This window comes from Pristiophorus japonicus, chromosome 7, assembly GCF_044704955.1.
Source record: "Pristiophorus japonicus isolate sPriJap1 chromosome 7, sPriJap1.hap1, whole genome shotgun sequence".
Classification (NCBI taxonomy): domain Eukaryota; kingdom Metazoa; phylum Chordata; class Chondrichthyes; family Pristiophoridae; genus Pristiophorus; species Pristiophorus japonicus.
The window spans coordinates 228,385,677-228,401,713 of NC_091983.1; the positions used below are offsets into that span (position 1 = coordinate 228,385,677).

General features: G+C 43.7%; 1 protein-coding gene across 1 annotated transcript; it reads left to right on the plus strand.

The window, feature by feature from the left end:
* The first annotated feature begins 592 nt into the window (after positions 1-592).
* On the plus strand, positions 593-15,798 carry LOC139266684 (heme-binding protein 2-like). Its single transcript, XM_070884274.1, has 4 exons — positions 593-724; positions 1,676-1,805; positions 2,777-2,951; positions 15,633-15,798. The coding sequence occupies exons 1-4, from the start codon at positions 593-595 to the stop codon at positions 15,796-15,798; spliced, it is 603 nt and encodes a 200-aa protein (XP_070740375.1).
* Positions 15,799-16,037: the final 239 nt, after the last annotated feature.

Here is a 16,037-nt window from a genome sequence, read left to right on the forward strand (position 1 = left end):
GCTTCATGGCCTCAGACCAGGGGTCAAAGTCAGTGACTCCATCTTCAAAAGCCATTTCCTACCAACTGATTCACCAGCCTCACACACTGCTCAATGCACGACTCCGGCCATGCTGATCACTCACCTGCAGCAATCTGCACCAATCACAAGGCACAGCTCCCATTCCTAGCCTCACCTCACCATCTGGGAAGAGACAGTGCAGGCCATTCTTGGTAGCAGCATGGCTAAGCCATTGGCCAGCTCCTGGGAAATCAATCATCCATTCCCGTAGATCCCAAACAGAGAGGGTTGGCAACCCGAAGGGTGTGAGCTGGAATAATTGCAAAATGGTTGCCCCAAATGTTCAGACTTCCCGGGAACCGACTCTCAGAGAGTTAATATTTCTAAATCCATCACATGGATGGAACAGAGTAACATTTCCATAATCAGTCAGCGACGGTATTTCTTCAACACAACGCTCCTACCTGCAGCTAAACTGTATTCAAAACCGTCTTCATAAAACACTATAAAAAGATGTGAACTCGCTGCTCAAACACCAGAAGGGACTGAGAGTCATTCAGTGTGTTCGACAGTGATCGGAGCGGACACCAAGATGCTGAGACTCTGCTTAACTGTGTCTGTCCTCTTCGGACGTCAGATCGCTGCAAAGGAAGAATATCATGAGGGGATCGATTTCTGTGGTGACTATGGCTGCCCTCAGCCCATAGAAATGATTCAGTTCAACGTGAGTATAGTTAGCAGTTCACTGCGTTCTATGTTTGTACCTGTGGGAATGGTTTATGGCCCGTTTTTTAGTCCATAACGAGCGATGCGCCGACAGCACGTGTCCCAACCGAGAGGCCTGAGGTCGACCCGAAATTGGTCCTCGGGCCACATTAACATTTTATGGGTTTCTGTCACCCCCTGCTGTGTCTCCACGGGCAGCTTGTTCATTTTACTAAGAAGAATATCGGGCCACTTGTCTCTCCAGCAGTGGCTGTAAGCTAAACCCTGGGAGTGGGGGGTTGGTGTGGCCACAGAGAGGGGGCATTGGGGCGATGGCAGGGACTGTGGAGTCGGGGAGCACTCCTGCTTCTCCTGGCTCCACTCAATCCAAGTCGGTTTCTGAAAGGAAGCTTGTAACAAGCATAAGGCACCTACTTTACATATGTAAGAGACCCAACGCATTTTTTGGGCAGCCCCCCAGGATGCTGGCGAAGCCATATCAATATTGTGACGCCTTTAATGCAGGCACAGATTGGGCCTGAGGCTTTGCACTCTGAAATTATGCCTTTTTGTCCCAGTCTTCTTCACAGAAATGCGGACCAATTTCTAACCCAGTGGAATTTCCCTGTATATATAAAGTGGGAAAAGACTCACAGGGAAACACGGTACCTGGACAATGGGTCATTAGCACTGATTCAGTCTGGGAGGATTTTAATGTTCTCCATGTTTGCTTATTGAAAACCCATAAGGACCAAGGCCCATAGTGCAGGACATCACCAAGGGTGAAAGAGTGAGAGAGACAGGAAGCTGAGGCCAAGAGCCCATCATAAAATCCTAACTCTCATTCAAGCCCAGTCCATCCAGGACATGAATACTGCTGCCACACCTGGGCACCTCGGACAGTCCTCTCAACACAGATGTGTTTCAGTAACTGTACAGTTGTGCCATGTGGTAATATCTTTTCTCTTAGAATTATGACGAGATGGAATATTTACCCGTTCAATGGATTGTAACAGAAGTTAATGGAATGGATATCAAGAGTGCACTCGCGACTGGCCTGGACAAACTACAGAATTATTCATGGTTTTTGAATGCTGCAGGTACATGAGATATTCCTTCAATGTAACAATAGAATATAAAACAACCCTTCGCTGTTTGAAATGTTTTCTTTGAAACTTCCTGTATAGAGAGACACACTGACCAAATAATGCCACCATTGTCAATCCCAAGGGTTGTGCTAGGATTGTGCCCATTGTGCCCTCCATAACTGACCCAGCCTCAGTTTGTGAGATCATTGACATGTTGCTGGTGGGCAGAAGTGCCACATGGGCTACTTCTTTGGTGCTCGCAGGCCCTGTGTGCCCAGAATCTGACGAGGCTGCCCACACATGGGGGTTTGGGATACCAAGCTCATGTTCCGACTCCAGCCATGGCCCTTGAATTGTCTCTGGATAATAAAGGTTCTTTGCCAGACCTGAACCAGAGTCCACATACACCCTTGTGGAAGCCCATACTCTTCATTTCTCTCAGCTCACTGGCTGCTACTGGAATGCCGGGTCCTGACTGAGGCTCAGTTCTGTTTAGAGAAGGTTAAGAGCAGATTTGATAAAGATGTTCAAAATCATGAATGGTTTTGATAGAATAAATAAGGAGAAACAGTTTCCAGTGGCAGAAGGGTCGGTAACCAGAGGAGGCAGATTTCAGGTGATTGGCAACAGAACCAGAGGCGACACGAGGAAACATTGTGTTGCACAGAGAGTTGTTGCCTGAAAGCAGAGTGAAAGCAGATTCAATAGTAATATTCAAAAGAATATTGGATAAATAGCTGAAGGGAAAAAATGCAGGGCTGTGGTTACGAACATGGGAGTGGATTAGTTAGAAAGCTCTACAAAGAGCGAGCCACTTTCTGTGCTGTACCATTCTATCATTCTGTGATTCAGTGTATCACATGAGTGTCTTCCACACCCCAGCACTGTCCCCCTGCCCCAACCTGTAACTTCAGACTCACCATGAGCAATGCCACAGGTGACCTTCTAGTAGAATGCTGTAACAGTGTTTTCTCTGTCTGCAGATACAATTGTTCCTGTTTCTGCACCTTGGGGACTTCAGGGATACTTGGTAAATGGCACAATACAACAGAAATTCGGGGTATTTGTTGTACTAGTTCCTGAACTCACCAGCCCACCTGAACCAACGGATCCAACCATTAAAATAGGAATGTCACATATCGGCTGGTTCTATGTCAGGTGAGTTTAGTTGGTGATATATTGTGATTGATATTTCTTTACATCAGATATTTAGCCAACATTATTTAACCTGTAGCAAGCCTGTGATTAATGGGCTGGTCCAGTCAGGTGGGTCGTTGGCCAACATTAATCGTGTAATAAGTTGTTTTGTGTCTCACAACCTTCAGTTCCTTCCTCTGAGGACACGGCTGGACCTCCACACTCACATCACTCAGGTTCATATCGAGCACTGGACATAGCTGAGTCACAATTCCTCGGGACGTGATTCCAGGATGTGAATTCTACACCAATGTAACTAAAGTAGTTGGGCTTTTCCCTGCTGGAGTGTCGCAGGAGTATAGACTTCCTCATTGTAACAATAATGGGGCTGGCTCCTGTTTTCAGACATTCTCACACACACCACATTCTGGGGGTTATTTTGACCAAAGGGTGAAAACAGGCGCTAAATGGCTGCAGTGCTAATAAGACTAACCTATTTGAAAGTCTGGATTTAGCACACAATTTGGGTCCTAATTGCTGATTACCAAAATTTGAACTTGCTGGAGATGGTACAACACAAACCTGCAGGTTTAACACTCAAGTGCTGATTAGACACCTTTTTCATGGAGCAGTATATGTGGCCTTCTCGCACCCACTTCCACTGAAGGTGTGGAGTGCTCTGGCTGGTACACAGCAGCGCATTGCAGGATGGCTCAGGGACCGAGGGAGAGGGTGCAAAGGTTCTCGGATGTGGTACTGGAGACTGGGGTGGAGGAGTTCCAGAGGAGGAGGGACGTCTTGTACCCTCAGGGGGGGAAGGACATCACCTCGCCCTCATGTCCATCTCTTCTACAGCATCTGGTGCTGCTCTGCCAGGCCTCATGTCCTACTCCCATTCCTCGTCCAACCCAAGAGGTGCCCTCGCAGATGACCATGACCAAGCACTCCCTTTCTCCTGGTGACTCCCATAAGGTGTCCAATAAGGTGGAGTAGCTCAGCACTTACTCATTTTAGGTGAAGTCCTCAGAAAAATTCTGGAATAAATGTTACTCAAGTGTTGGTGAGGTCTTGACAAAGTGTCCCAGAAAGTCTGCTGATGTGCCTCAAAAGTTCTCTTCACAACTGCAGCAGCAATGAATTTTTGATGAGGTAACCAGGAGATTCGATGAGGGTAGTGCATTTGATGTAGTGCATATCAATTATAGCAAGGCTTTTGATAATGTGCCACATGGCAGACTGGTCAGGAAAGTAAAAGCACATGGGATCCAGGGCAAAGTGGCAAGTTGTATCCAAAATTGGCTGAGAGGCAGGAAGCAAAATGTAATGGTTGATGGGTGTTTTTGTGACTGGAAGGCTGTTTCCAGTGGGGTTCCGCAGGGCTCAGTACCAGGTCTCATGCTTTTTGTGATTATATAACAATGATTTACACATGAATGTAGGGGGTACGATTAAGAAGTTTGCAAATTATACTAAAATTGGCTGTGTGGTTGATAATGAAGAAGAAATCTGTAGACTAAACGGTGGAACAGTGGAGGACTTTTAAGGAGCTCTTTCATAGAGCTCAACAAAAATATATTCCAGTGAAAAAGAAGGGTGGTAAGAGAAGATATAACCAGCCGTGGATAAACAAGGAAATAAAGGAGAGTATTAAATTAAAATCCAATGCATATAAGGTGGCCAAGGTTAGTGGGAAACTAAAAGATTGGGAACATTTTAAACGACAGCAAAGAATGAATAATAAAGCAATAAAGAAAGGAAAGACAGATTACGAAAGTAAACTTCCACAAAACATAAAAACAGGTAGTAAAAGCTTTTACCGATATATAAAACGGAAAAGAGTGACTGAAGTAAATGTTGGTCCCTTAGAAGATGAGAAGGGGGATTTAATAATGGGAAATGTGGAAATGGCTGAGACCTGAAACAATTATTTTGCTTCGATCTTCACAGTGGAAGACACAAAAACCATGCCAAAAATTGCTGGTCACGGGAATGTGGGAAAGGAGGACCTTGAGACAATCACTATCACTAGGGGGTGGTGCTGGACAGGCTAATGGGACTCAAGGTAGACAAGTCCCCTGGGCCTGATGAAATGCATCCCAGGGTATTAAAAGAGATGGCAGAAGTTATAACAGTTGCATTCGTTATAATCTACCAAAATTGTCTGGAGTCTGGGGAGGTACCAGCGGATTGGAAAGCAGCTAATGTAACGCCTCTGTTTAAAAAAGGGGGAAGACTAAAGGCAGGTAACTATAGGCCAGTTAGTTTAACATCTGTAGGGGGGAAAATGCTTGAAGCTATCATTAAGGAAGAAATAGCGGGACATCTGGATAGGAATAATGCAATCAAGCAGACGCAACATGGATTCATGAAGGGGAAATCATGTTCAACTAATTTACTGGAATTCTTTGAGGATATAACGAGCATGGTGGATAGAGGTGTACCGATGGATGTGGTGTAGTTAGATTTCCAAAAGCATTCGATAAGGTGCCACACAAAAGTTTACTGCAGAAGATAAAGGTACGCGGAGTCAGAGGAAATGTATTAGCATGGATCGAGAATTGGCTGGCTAACAGAAAGCAGAGAGTTGGGATAAATGGGTCCTTTTCGGGTTGGAAATCGGTGGTTAGTGGTGTGCCACAGGGATCGGTGCTGGGACCACAACTGTTTACAATATACATAGATGACCTGGAAGAGGGGACAGAGTGTCGTGTTACAAAATTTGCAGCTGACACAAAGATTAGTGGGAAAGCGGGTTGTGTAGAAGACACAGAGAGGTTGCAAAGAGATTTAGATCGGTTAAGTGACTGGGCTAAGGTTTGGCAGAGGGAATACAATGTCGGAAAATGTGAGGTCATCCACCTTGGGAAAAAAACAGTAAAAGGGAATATTATTTGAATGGGGAGAAATTACAACATGCTGCGGTGCAGAGGGACCTGGGGGTCCTTGTGCATGAATCCCAAAAAGTTAGTTTGCAGGTGCAGCAGGTAATCAGGAAGGCGAATGGAATGTTGGCCTTCATTGCGAGAGGGATGGAGTACAAAAGCAGGGAGGTCCTGCTACAACTGTACAGGGTATTGGTGAGGCCACACCTGGAGTACTGCGTGCAGTTTTGGTCACCTTATTAAGGAAGGAAATACTAGCTTTGGAGGGCGTACAGAGACGATTCACTAGGCTGATTCCGGAGATGAGGGGGTTACCTTATGATGATAGATTGAGTAGACTGGGTCTTTACTCGTTGGAGTTTAGAAGGATGAGGGGTGATCTTATAGAAACATTTAAAATAATGAAAGGGATCAACAAGATAGAGGCAGAGAGGTTGTTTCCACTGGTCGGGGAGACTAGAACTAGGGGGCACAGCCTCAAAATATGGGGGAGCCAATTTAAAACCGAGTTGAGAAGGAATTTCTTCTCCCAGAGGGTTGTGAATCTGTGGAATTCTCTGCCCAGGGAAGCAGTTGAGGCTAGCTCATTTAATGTATTCAAATCACAGATAGATAGATTTTTAAATAATCAGGGAATTAAGGGTTACGGGGAACGGGCGGGTAAGTGGAGCTGAGTCCACGGCCAGATCAGCCATGATCTTTTTGAGTGGCGGAGCAGGCTCGAGGGGCTAGATGGCCTACTCCTGTTCCTAATTCTTTTGTTCTTATGTTCTTATGCCTCCAGGAAGATATCAATGTACTGGTCAGGTGGCCAGAACAGTGATAGATGGAATCCAATCTGGTTGTCGAAATCTCAACTCAGACACCTTCAGCCTGGCAGATGTTCCTTTAATTTTACTTGCTAGCAAGGGAAAAGTCTCACTCAGTCAACGGCTAAGTGAATACTTTCGAAATGGTACAATTTCACAGGATATTTATACAGTAAAAACCCAAGTTGTGGCCTCATCCTGTGTATTGGCTGCATCTTGCAGTCAGTGAATACAGATAAAGAGTAATTACTGCATCCTTGTCCTGACATGGTTTCCAAATATTTCCTTTTGTCAGGGTCATTAGTTGGCCATTCAGCCATTACTTGATGAGAGTGTGGTAATGAGCTATTACCGGCATTGCATTGTGTCAGGATTGTCCAGTTTCCTGGTCAGTTATCGTTTTGCATCAAATGGATGAGGTCTGTACAAGAGATAATGGCTGGTCATTTGAGTATTTTGAAAAGGGTGGGGCAGAATGGAACTGGTGTTGTATGGACAATAGGAGAGCACCATGGGTGGTACTTGTCTCAGCAGGTCTTGTCTCCGAGCTGTCTGGTGGCCATTGATTAGTTATCAGCCGTTTCAAGCCAGGTTTAGCTGTTTATGCAAACTGACTGTCTGTTGCAGAAATTTCTGGAAGGACCAGGACTCCATTTTATTTTATATCAAAAAGGGCACAAAAATACAGTGTGATACAGCTTAGATAAAAATACATTTCCACATTCCCCCATTTTGTTCTTCACAAGGACAACTTAATCCATTCTGATCTTGCATAGTCTCTCTATTTCTATTTCCACGCAGGAACTTTCAGCTGTTGTTGCTCCCAAAACTCTAGTCGTGGCCTCGGTAGGTAACACGGTTTTTCCCAACCTGGCACAGCAACACTTAACCAAGACAAATAAAAGATATAGGGCAAAGACTATCAGCAGGAATATGATCAAACCCTGTACCACATTTCTCCCTAGGGGTCCCAACCATCCCGATGCCCAATCCCACAAGGTGGTACCGTCCTGGCCAACTGTCTGTTTATACTCCATTACCTTGTTCCTAATGTATTCAGCTAGACTGCCGATTTCTTCTGACTTATCCGGGATAAAAGTACAACATTCTCCACCTATTAATGCGCATGTCCCTCCTTCTTTGGCTGGAAGATAATCTAAGGCCGTACGATTTTGGAGAGCCACTGTTCGAATGGCTACCATTTCATCATTCACCCCTTCGAAGGCTTGGGAAGTTGCATTGGCTACTGATTCGACTAAATTAGCCCATTGCCGTAACTGCCATTCAGTTGATGCTATTCCATAGGGTGGCACCATTACCTTGAATATTCCATTTAGCCATGTCAAATCCCGTTTAAATCTATGACTTCCTTAGTCATCCCTTAGAGTCTTTGTTGATCTGATAAAGGGTACCACATATCCTAAGTAACAGGACTCTGTCCAGTTGGCTGGTAATCATGGGTAGGCTTTATGGCCACAAATAAATTAGGTGCAATTATAGGACGTCAGCTTCTGGTCCTTTCGTGCCATCCATACTCGAGTGGTCTCACCTGAGGCTTTGTTATGGAACATTGTCCAGCTAACGGTTGCTATCTTTCTCCCATCAGTGGGATTTGTTGTGGCTTGCCATTTAGTCATTTGGGAACACTTGCTGCCTCCCATTTCTGGTCCTTTAGTCTCATTGCTCACTAGACTTATTATACCTTCAGGATTTCCTATTCCGGGAGTAGTACTTAGGAAGGGTGGCTGATGGTTATTATTATAATTTGGCTGGTACGATCTCTGGAAGGTTGTAAGTTTATACCCTGGTGACGTCCATTCTGTTAGATCCTTCGTTTCTGACACCTTGGTTAGGTTCGTTCTATTTTGCACAATTAACCACTCTACCATTTCTGATTCGTTAAAGGGGACGGTTCTTAGGGGAATACCCCGTTCTGAGTGGACAGGTACATGGGAAAATATCCAACAACTAGACAAGTTTCTGTCCTGAGCATACTTATGACTCGCGCCATAAATATGTTTACCTGCAGTTCCCTTCGTTTGCGTGTCTGTACCCCTGGTATAATCAATAATGCAAAGCAAAACCCTGTCAAGCCCAGCACCATCAGTCCCCATAGTCCGTACAGTTCCTTATTCAGTCTTCCTTTTCCTGTTCCTCTGGTTCCTTCTTCCCTTCCCCCTGGTCGGGTGCCCTTTTGCAATGGGACGCATGGATCCATGTTGGTCTTTCCTTTACCTTGATTGCAGTATTAGTCACCAGCAAGACCTGGTATGGTCCTTCAAATCTTGGTTGTAGACTGCTTTTTCTTTGAAAGATTTTGATGTAAATGAATTCCCCGGGCTCCAGGTTATGACACTTCCCTTCCGCTGGCTTGAGTTGAGCTTCTTTTACCTGCAAATGAAAGCTGGAAATACATTTGGTTAGTGCAATACAATAATTTAACATATTTTCCTCCATTTTGTGGATGTCCATTTGTTTTGCAGTAAATGGTGCTGTAAAAGGTAGTTGTTGGGGACATCCCATAATTATCTCATACGGTGACAGGCCTGTTGTTCTGTTGGTTGCAGATCGCATTACCATCAAGGCTAAGGGCAGCAGTTCTATCCATTTCAGTCCAGTGTCATTACATAATTTTGCCAGCTTATTTTTAAGCATTCCATTATATCTTTCAACAAGTCCAGCAGACTGTGGATGACAACTGCAATGAAAACGTTGGTTAATCTGTAAAGCTTTACACATTTCTCTTATAACAGTTCCTGTGAAATGTGACCCGTTATCACTTGAAAGCTTAGCAGGGATTCCGAAGTGCTGTATGATTTCTTTTAACAAACATTTAGCAACAGTAGTGGCATCGGCCTTTTTGCATGGAAAGGCTTCAATCCATCTAGAGAACACATCTACAATAACTAATACATACTTGAATCCCATACACATAGGTAATTCAATAAAATCCATTTGTAAATGTACAAAAGGCCCCACTGGATTTGGGTGGGAGGCAGATTCTACTTTTTCCGTCTTACCCGGATTCATTGTCTGACAGGTAACAAAATTTCACAGATTTGTTTTGCAATTGCCGAAATACCTGGTGCATACCAAGTTGCCAAAATATAATCTGCCACCCCCTCTTTTCCCGCATGTGTGAATGTATGAACACATCGGGCAATCCATGGAAGTAAGGACTTGGGCGCCACCACGCGGCCGTCATGGTAAACCCATATTCCTTCTGCATTTTTATAACATTGATCCTTCGTCCAGGTCACCACCTCCTCCGTACTGGCCTGTGTCTGAAAGGCCAGCACGTCATTAATAGTGGGTGGCGGGTCTGAGCAATTATTTTTCCTTAGTGGGAACAATGACACCTGCATCCCCCCTTTTGACAGAGTTGCTGATTTAGCTGCATTATCAGCTCTGGCGTTCCCAAGTGCCACCTCATTCGACTGGTCTGTATGTGCTTGGCATTTGATAATGGCAAGTTTCAAGGGGCATTGAATGGCTCGCAGGAGATTTTCCACTTGTTCTGTAGTTTTGATAGTGTTTCCTGAAGTCAGGTCCCTGCGAATTTTCCAAATTTGTCCATAGTCATGGATACCCCAAAAGCATATCTGGAGTCAGTGTAGATATTAACTGTTTGTCCTTCAGCCAGAATACAGGCTCGAGTTAACGCAAACAATTCGGCTTGTTGGGCTGAAAAGGAGTCTGGAAGAGAGGCTGTTTCGACAACATTAAACTGGGTCACAATTGCATAAGCCGCTCTAGGTTGGCCCCTATCATTTCGTAAGGCTGATCCATCAACATAGTACACTAGATCAGGGTTACACATTGGTACTTCTGTTAAATTGATACGTGGTTTAGTCACTAATTCGGTTACCATTTCACATGAATGAGGTTCGCCGTCTTCTTCCGTGGGGAATAGAGTGGCTGGGTTTAAGGTAGTACATCTTTTAATGATAAGGTTCGGATTTGATAACAGTTCAACTTCATATTTAGTGGTTCTTGCAGAAGTTAGGTGTTGGGTGGCACATTTAGTAAGTAAAATCTCGACAGAGTGTGGGATATATAAAACGGTTTGCTGATTTAGAATTATTGTCTGAGCCTGTTGTACAGGGTAATAAGCTACTGCCAATGAAGGAAGACATCCTGGTAGTCGGCGTGCCACTGGGTCTAGTTGGGCACTGAAATACGCTACCGGTGGCTGCCTGTCCCCATGTAACTGAGTCCAAACAGATTGTGCAAAATCCGACTTGTGATGAACAAATAAGTTGAATGTCTTAGTGTAATCTGGTAATCCCAAGGCTGGTGCTGAAGTGAGCGACCATTCCAGGATACTTGATTCCAAATCCTTCTTTTAGCATTGTGAGAATATAGTAGATTCATTCACAGCTCGTAGGTCTTGAACAAACCTCCATTTGTCACTATTGGGCTTCTAAACCGGAAGAATCGGAGTGTTACACGAACTTCTCATTTATGCTTATAGTGATTCACAGATCACAGAATGCAAAGTACTTGTTTTATAATTTTATTAAAAGGCTTCCAAACCCAAGCTTTTTTCAATACACCCAAAATGTTGATCAAGGAGAATCACCTGAAATATCTCAAAATCCCATTTCAAATTGTATACTGCCAATCTTTTATTTAAAAATCTTCTTACTGAGCTAGAAGCTTTCGCATCAAGGTTTTACACAAAGGACAATGGGAGCGTACTCCCCCAGCCTGCAACCTCGAGAGACCCACAAAGGCTTTTTTTAAAAAAGGCATTGCAACTTTCCTTCCCCGTTCTTAAACTCACTCCTAGACTAAATTTGTCTTTCAACCCAATGTAATCAATGATTGCGTGTCTTCTTTCGACAAGTAAGTGGGCGTGTCAAATAAATTCTCTTTCTTTTTAACCACCGGGACCATATCTCAACAAACCTATCCTTTGTGCATTTCCTAGCTCTGTAACTCCTCATCCGAATAAATCCACACCTGCGTTTCTAACTTAAAATGTCTTAAACTTCCCACATACAGGACAACACCACGAAAGGTTAAAAAAAAACCTTCACTCTGTTTGAAAAAGTGGGTGGAGCTAAAACAAACAGGCAGTTCCACCACCTTTCCAAACAGGCTTCCAGACACATGAAAAATTCCGCAGTCAAAAAAAAACACACACAAGCACTCTCATTCAAAGACAGACATTCACAAAAGTCTCTCTTCATTCAACAAAGCTTTTTGTTGGCCAGCTCTATTTTGGATCCATAAGTCACTATCACGTTCTCTTTTTTTCTTACATATTGATTTGCTTTCTCTGTTAATTTTACGTGGGCTTGAAGAATCGGAACCCAGGCCTTTTCTATTACTTTCCTTTTTTTTTTCTTTACCTCTTCTGGGTCTCTGTTTATAAGACACTCCTCGAGACATGTTGTTCTCTCTAAATTAAATGAACCATCAGGTGGAAATGGCCTGTTTTCATCCTTAGTCCACTTTACCCATTTTTTTTTAGGTGTTCAATTGAAGACTGACCACAATTCTGGAGCATAAAATAGGCTGGTGTGCCCTTTTGTGGTGTTTTACTTGCTCCAGCATTCATTCTGAATGATTAAGATTTTCCACAGTTTCTGATCTCACAATCCTCTTGGCCAACCGAGTTCTCTACGCCCATTTCTCCTGGCTGTTACGTGGCCTGAAAAGGCTCTTAATTCGGGCTCAGTCTGGGTTGTGAGAGATGTTGGCACGAACCAACCGCAGTTGATCAATCAGTTACTGTTTCTTTTCTCAATCAATCCTTGTTTTCCTGAATCACAATTTTCCCGAGTGACTCTTCCCGTTTTTCTAATTGCAATGTCGCACAAAGGTTTTAAACACAACAGTATAACAAGGACAACTAGGACAAATAATATTCACGCGAGTATACAAATCATAACCTTAAACTCTATCTAAATAAATAATCAATTCTCAGTCTGCGTTGTACGCCACTACAGACCGAGTCCATAACTTATCCTAATAAAACTTATAAAACTTATGGTCCCATTACCTTAACTCATATCACATAAGAACTGTCGATCGATTAGCGCTTTTTTCCCCCCGAATCTTATCACATAAGAACCGTTTCCTAATCTTATCACATAAGAACCATTTTAGAAAAATTAAAACATAGAAAATAGGTGCAGGAGTAGGCCATTCGGCCCTTCGAGCCTGCACTGCCATTCAATGAGTTCATGGCTGAATATGCAACTTCAGTACCCCATTCCTGCTTTCTCGCCATACCCCTTGATCCCCCTAGTAGTAAGGACTACATCTAACTCCTAATGAAAATCTCCCCGGGCTGTTTCAAAATATTTCCAGGACCAGATCCCTTCTGCTTGCAAGCTGAGAAAGAAATGATCACAAAAACAACTTTAGCTTTCAAATGTCGAGTCTTGTAGATCGTATTACGTCCCCTGTAGTCAACAGATTACATATGCGATTCAACAGTGAAGAAACCTCTTGTGAGCAAAAGGCTCACCTTATTCTGGCCAGTGAAACCCTTCACTGAAGAGGCACTATGCCCACATCCATTTAACTCACAGATTAGAGAGTAAGCAATCTCGGTGGAACCTCCAAGATGTAACTGTCGAAATCTCGACTCACAATATACAACTCAGACACCTTCAGCCCGGCAGATGTTCCTTTAATTTTACTTGCTAGCAAGGGAAAGGTCTCACTCATCAATGGCTAAGTGAACACCTTCGAAATGGTACAACTTCACGAGATATTTATACAATAAAAACCCAAGTTATGGCCTCATCCTGTGTATTGGCTCCGTCTTACAGTCAGTGAATACAGATAAAGAGTTAATTACGACATCCTTGTCCTGACATGGTCTCCAAATATTTCCTTTTGTCAGGGTTATTAGTTGGCCAGTCAGCCATTACTCGATAAGAGTGTGATAATGAGCTATTACCGGCATTGAATTGTGTCAGGATTGTCCAGTTTCCTGGTCAGTTATCTTTGTGCATCAAATGGATGAGATCTGTACAAGAGATAATGGCTGGTGGTTTGAGTATTTCAAAAAGGGTGGGGCGGAGTGGAACTGGTGTTGTATGGACAATAGGAGAGCACCATGGGTGGTACTTGTCTCAGCAGGACTTGTCTCCTAGCTGTCTGGTGACCATTGATTAGTTATCAGCCGTTTCAAGCCAGGTTTAGCTGTTTATGCAAACCGACTGTCTGTTGCAGAAATTTCTGGAAGGACCAGGACTCCATTTTGTTTTATATCAAAAAGGGCACAAAAATACAGTGTGATACAGCTTAGATAAAAATACATTTCCACATGGTGAAGTGTGAGGTAAAGCGTTTGGGGAAGGCTAACAAGGCAAGGGAATACTCATTAAATGGTAGGACACTGAGAAGTGCAGAGGGACCTTGGTGTGCATATCCACAGATCCCTGAAGGTAGCAGCCCAGGTAGATAAGGTGATTAAGAAGGCAATAGGAATACTTGCCTTTATTAGCTGAGGCATAGAATAGAAGAGCAGGGAGGTTATGCTTCAACTGTATAAAACACTATATTAAGTCAGGCAATAGTTAGAGTACTGCGTGCAGTACTCATCACCACATTACAGGAATGATGTGATTACATAAGAGAGGGTACAGACGAGATTTACGAGAATGTTGCCTGGACTGGAGGATTATAGCTATGTGGAAAGATTGAATAGCCTGGGTTTGTTTTCTTTGGATCAGAGGAGCCTGAGGAAAGACCTTATTGAGCTGTATAAAATTATGAGGGACCTAGAGTGGATAGAAAGGACCTATTTCCCTTAGCAGAGAGGTCAACAACCAGGGGACATAGATATAAAGTTATTGCTTGGAGGTTTAGAGGTTAGTTGAGGGGTGCATACTTAGCCAGAGGGTGGTGGGGGTCTGGAACTCACTGCCTGAAAGGATGGTAGAGGCAGAAAACCTCACCACATTTAAAAAGTACTTGGATGTGCACTTAAAGTGCCATAACCGACAGGACTATGGACAAAGAGCTGGAAAGTGGGATTAGGCTGGATAGTTATTTGTCAGCCAGCGCAGACACGATGGGCCGAAATAGCCTCCTTCCACGCTGTAAATTTCTATGATTATATATCTCTAAATCCTTGGAGTGAGACTTGAACCCATTACCTTCTCACTCAGAGGTGAGCATGCTATCCACTGAGCCACAGCTGACTAAAACAATTTGGACCAAAGAAAGATAAATCGGAGTATTTTCTAAATGGTGAGAAACTGGAAACTGTCGAGGAGCAAAGAGATCTGGGAATCCAAGCGCACCAATCATTTAAAGTGAGCCAACAAACAGAAAAAGCAATGAAAATGACCAATGGAATGTCGGCCTTTATCTCGAGGGGAGTGGAGTACAAAGGGGAAGAAGTGATAATTCAGTTGAACAGAGACTTGTCAGACTGTATCTGGAGTACTGCGTTCATTTATAGGCACCGCACCTCACAAAGGATAAATTGGCATTGGAGTGGCTTCAGGGCAGATTCACCAGAATTATACCGCGGGTTAGAGGGTTAAATTCTGAAGCCAGGTTGCCTCAACTTGTCTTCTCCTGAGTATAGGAGATTGAGGGGTGACCAGAATGAGGTGTTTGCAATGTTAAAAGGATTCAATCAGGTAGATACAGAGAAACTATTCCCTCTGATGGGAGAATCTAGAACAAGGCGACATCATGTTAAAATTAGAGCTCGGCCATTCAGCAACAAAATGAGGAAGCACTTTTTCACACAAAATGTGGAACTCTCTCCCCCCTAAAAGGCTGTGGATGCTGGGTCAATTGGATGGTTCAAGACTGAGATCGAGAGATTGTTGTTGGGTAACGGTATCAAGGGATATGGAGCTAAGGCGGGTAAATGGAGCTGAGGTGCAGATCAGCCAGGATCTAACTGAATGGCAGAGGATGCTCGAGGGGCTGAATGGCCTACTCCTGTTCCTATCTTCCTTTCAATCTGATTGGTTTCCAGACTGGATCTGCCAGGAAGAAAAAAGTAATCATTCTGAATTCTGTTGCAGGACTTTCGACACCAAAGTTGACGACCAACAATACGAAGGACGTGTCATTGAATTCCTCAATGACTTGGAAAAAGACAAGCAATCCTTCGATAGGAGTTTCTTTTACCTAGTTTTCTTTAACACAAATGGGCTGATGGAAGTAGCCTTTAACAAGATAGGAGAATGAAACTTTTCTGAAGGTTCTGTTACCTTTACAGACATCAAACAGTGAGATGTGCTTAACTCTATTCATAACCTCCTTTGACCTCCCACCTAGTACACATTGGATTTAACCCTGAGCATGTGCCAGTATTGGGATATTGAACGATTCCCCCCATGCCCCATCTCCAGAGCCCTGTGCATGGTGACCCTGTTTATAAATACTGCCCCCTACTGGCAGTTGCCAGTGTTTGTCTCCCACCCACA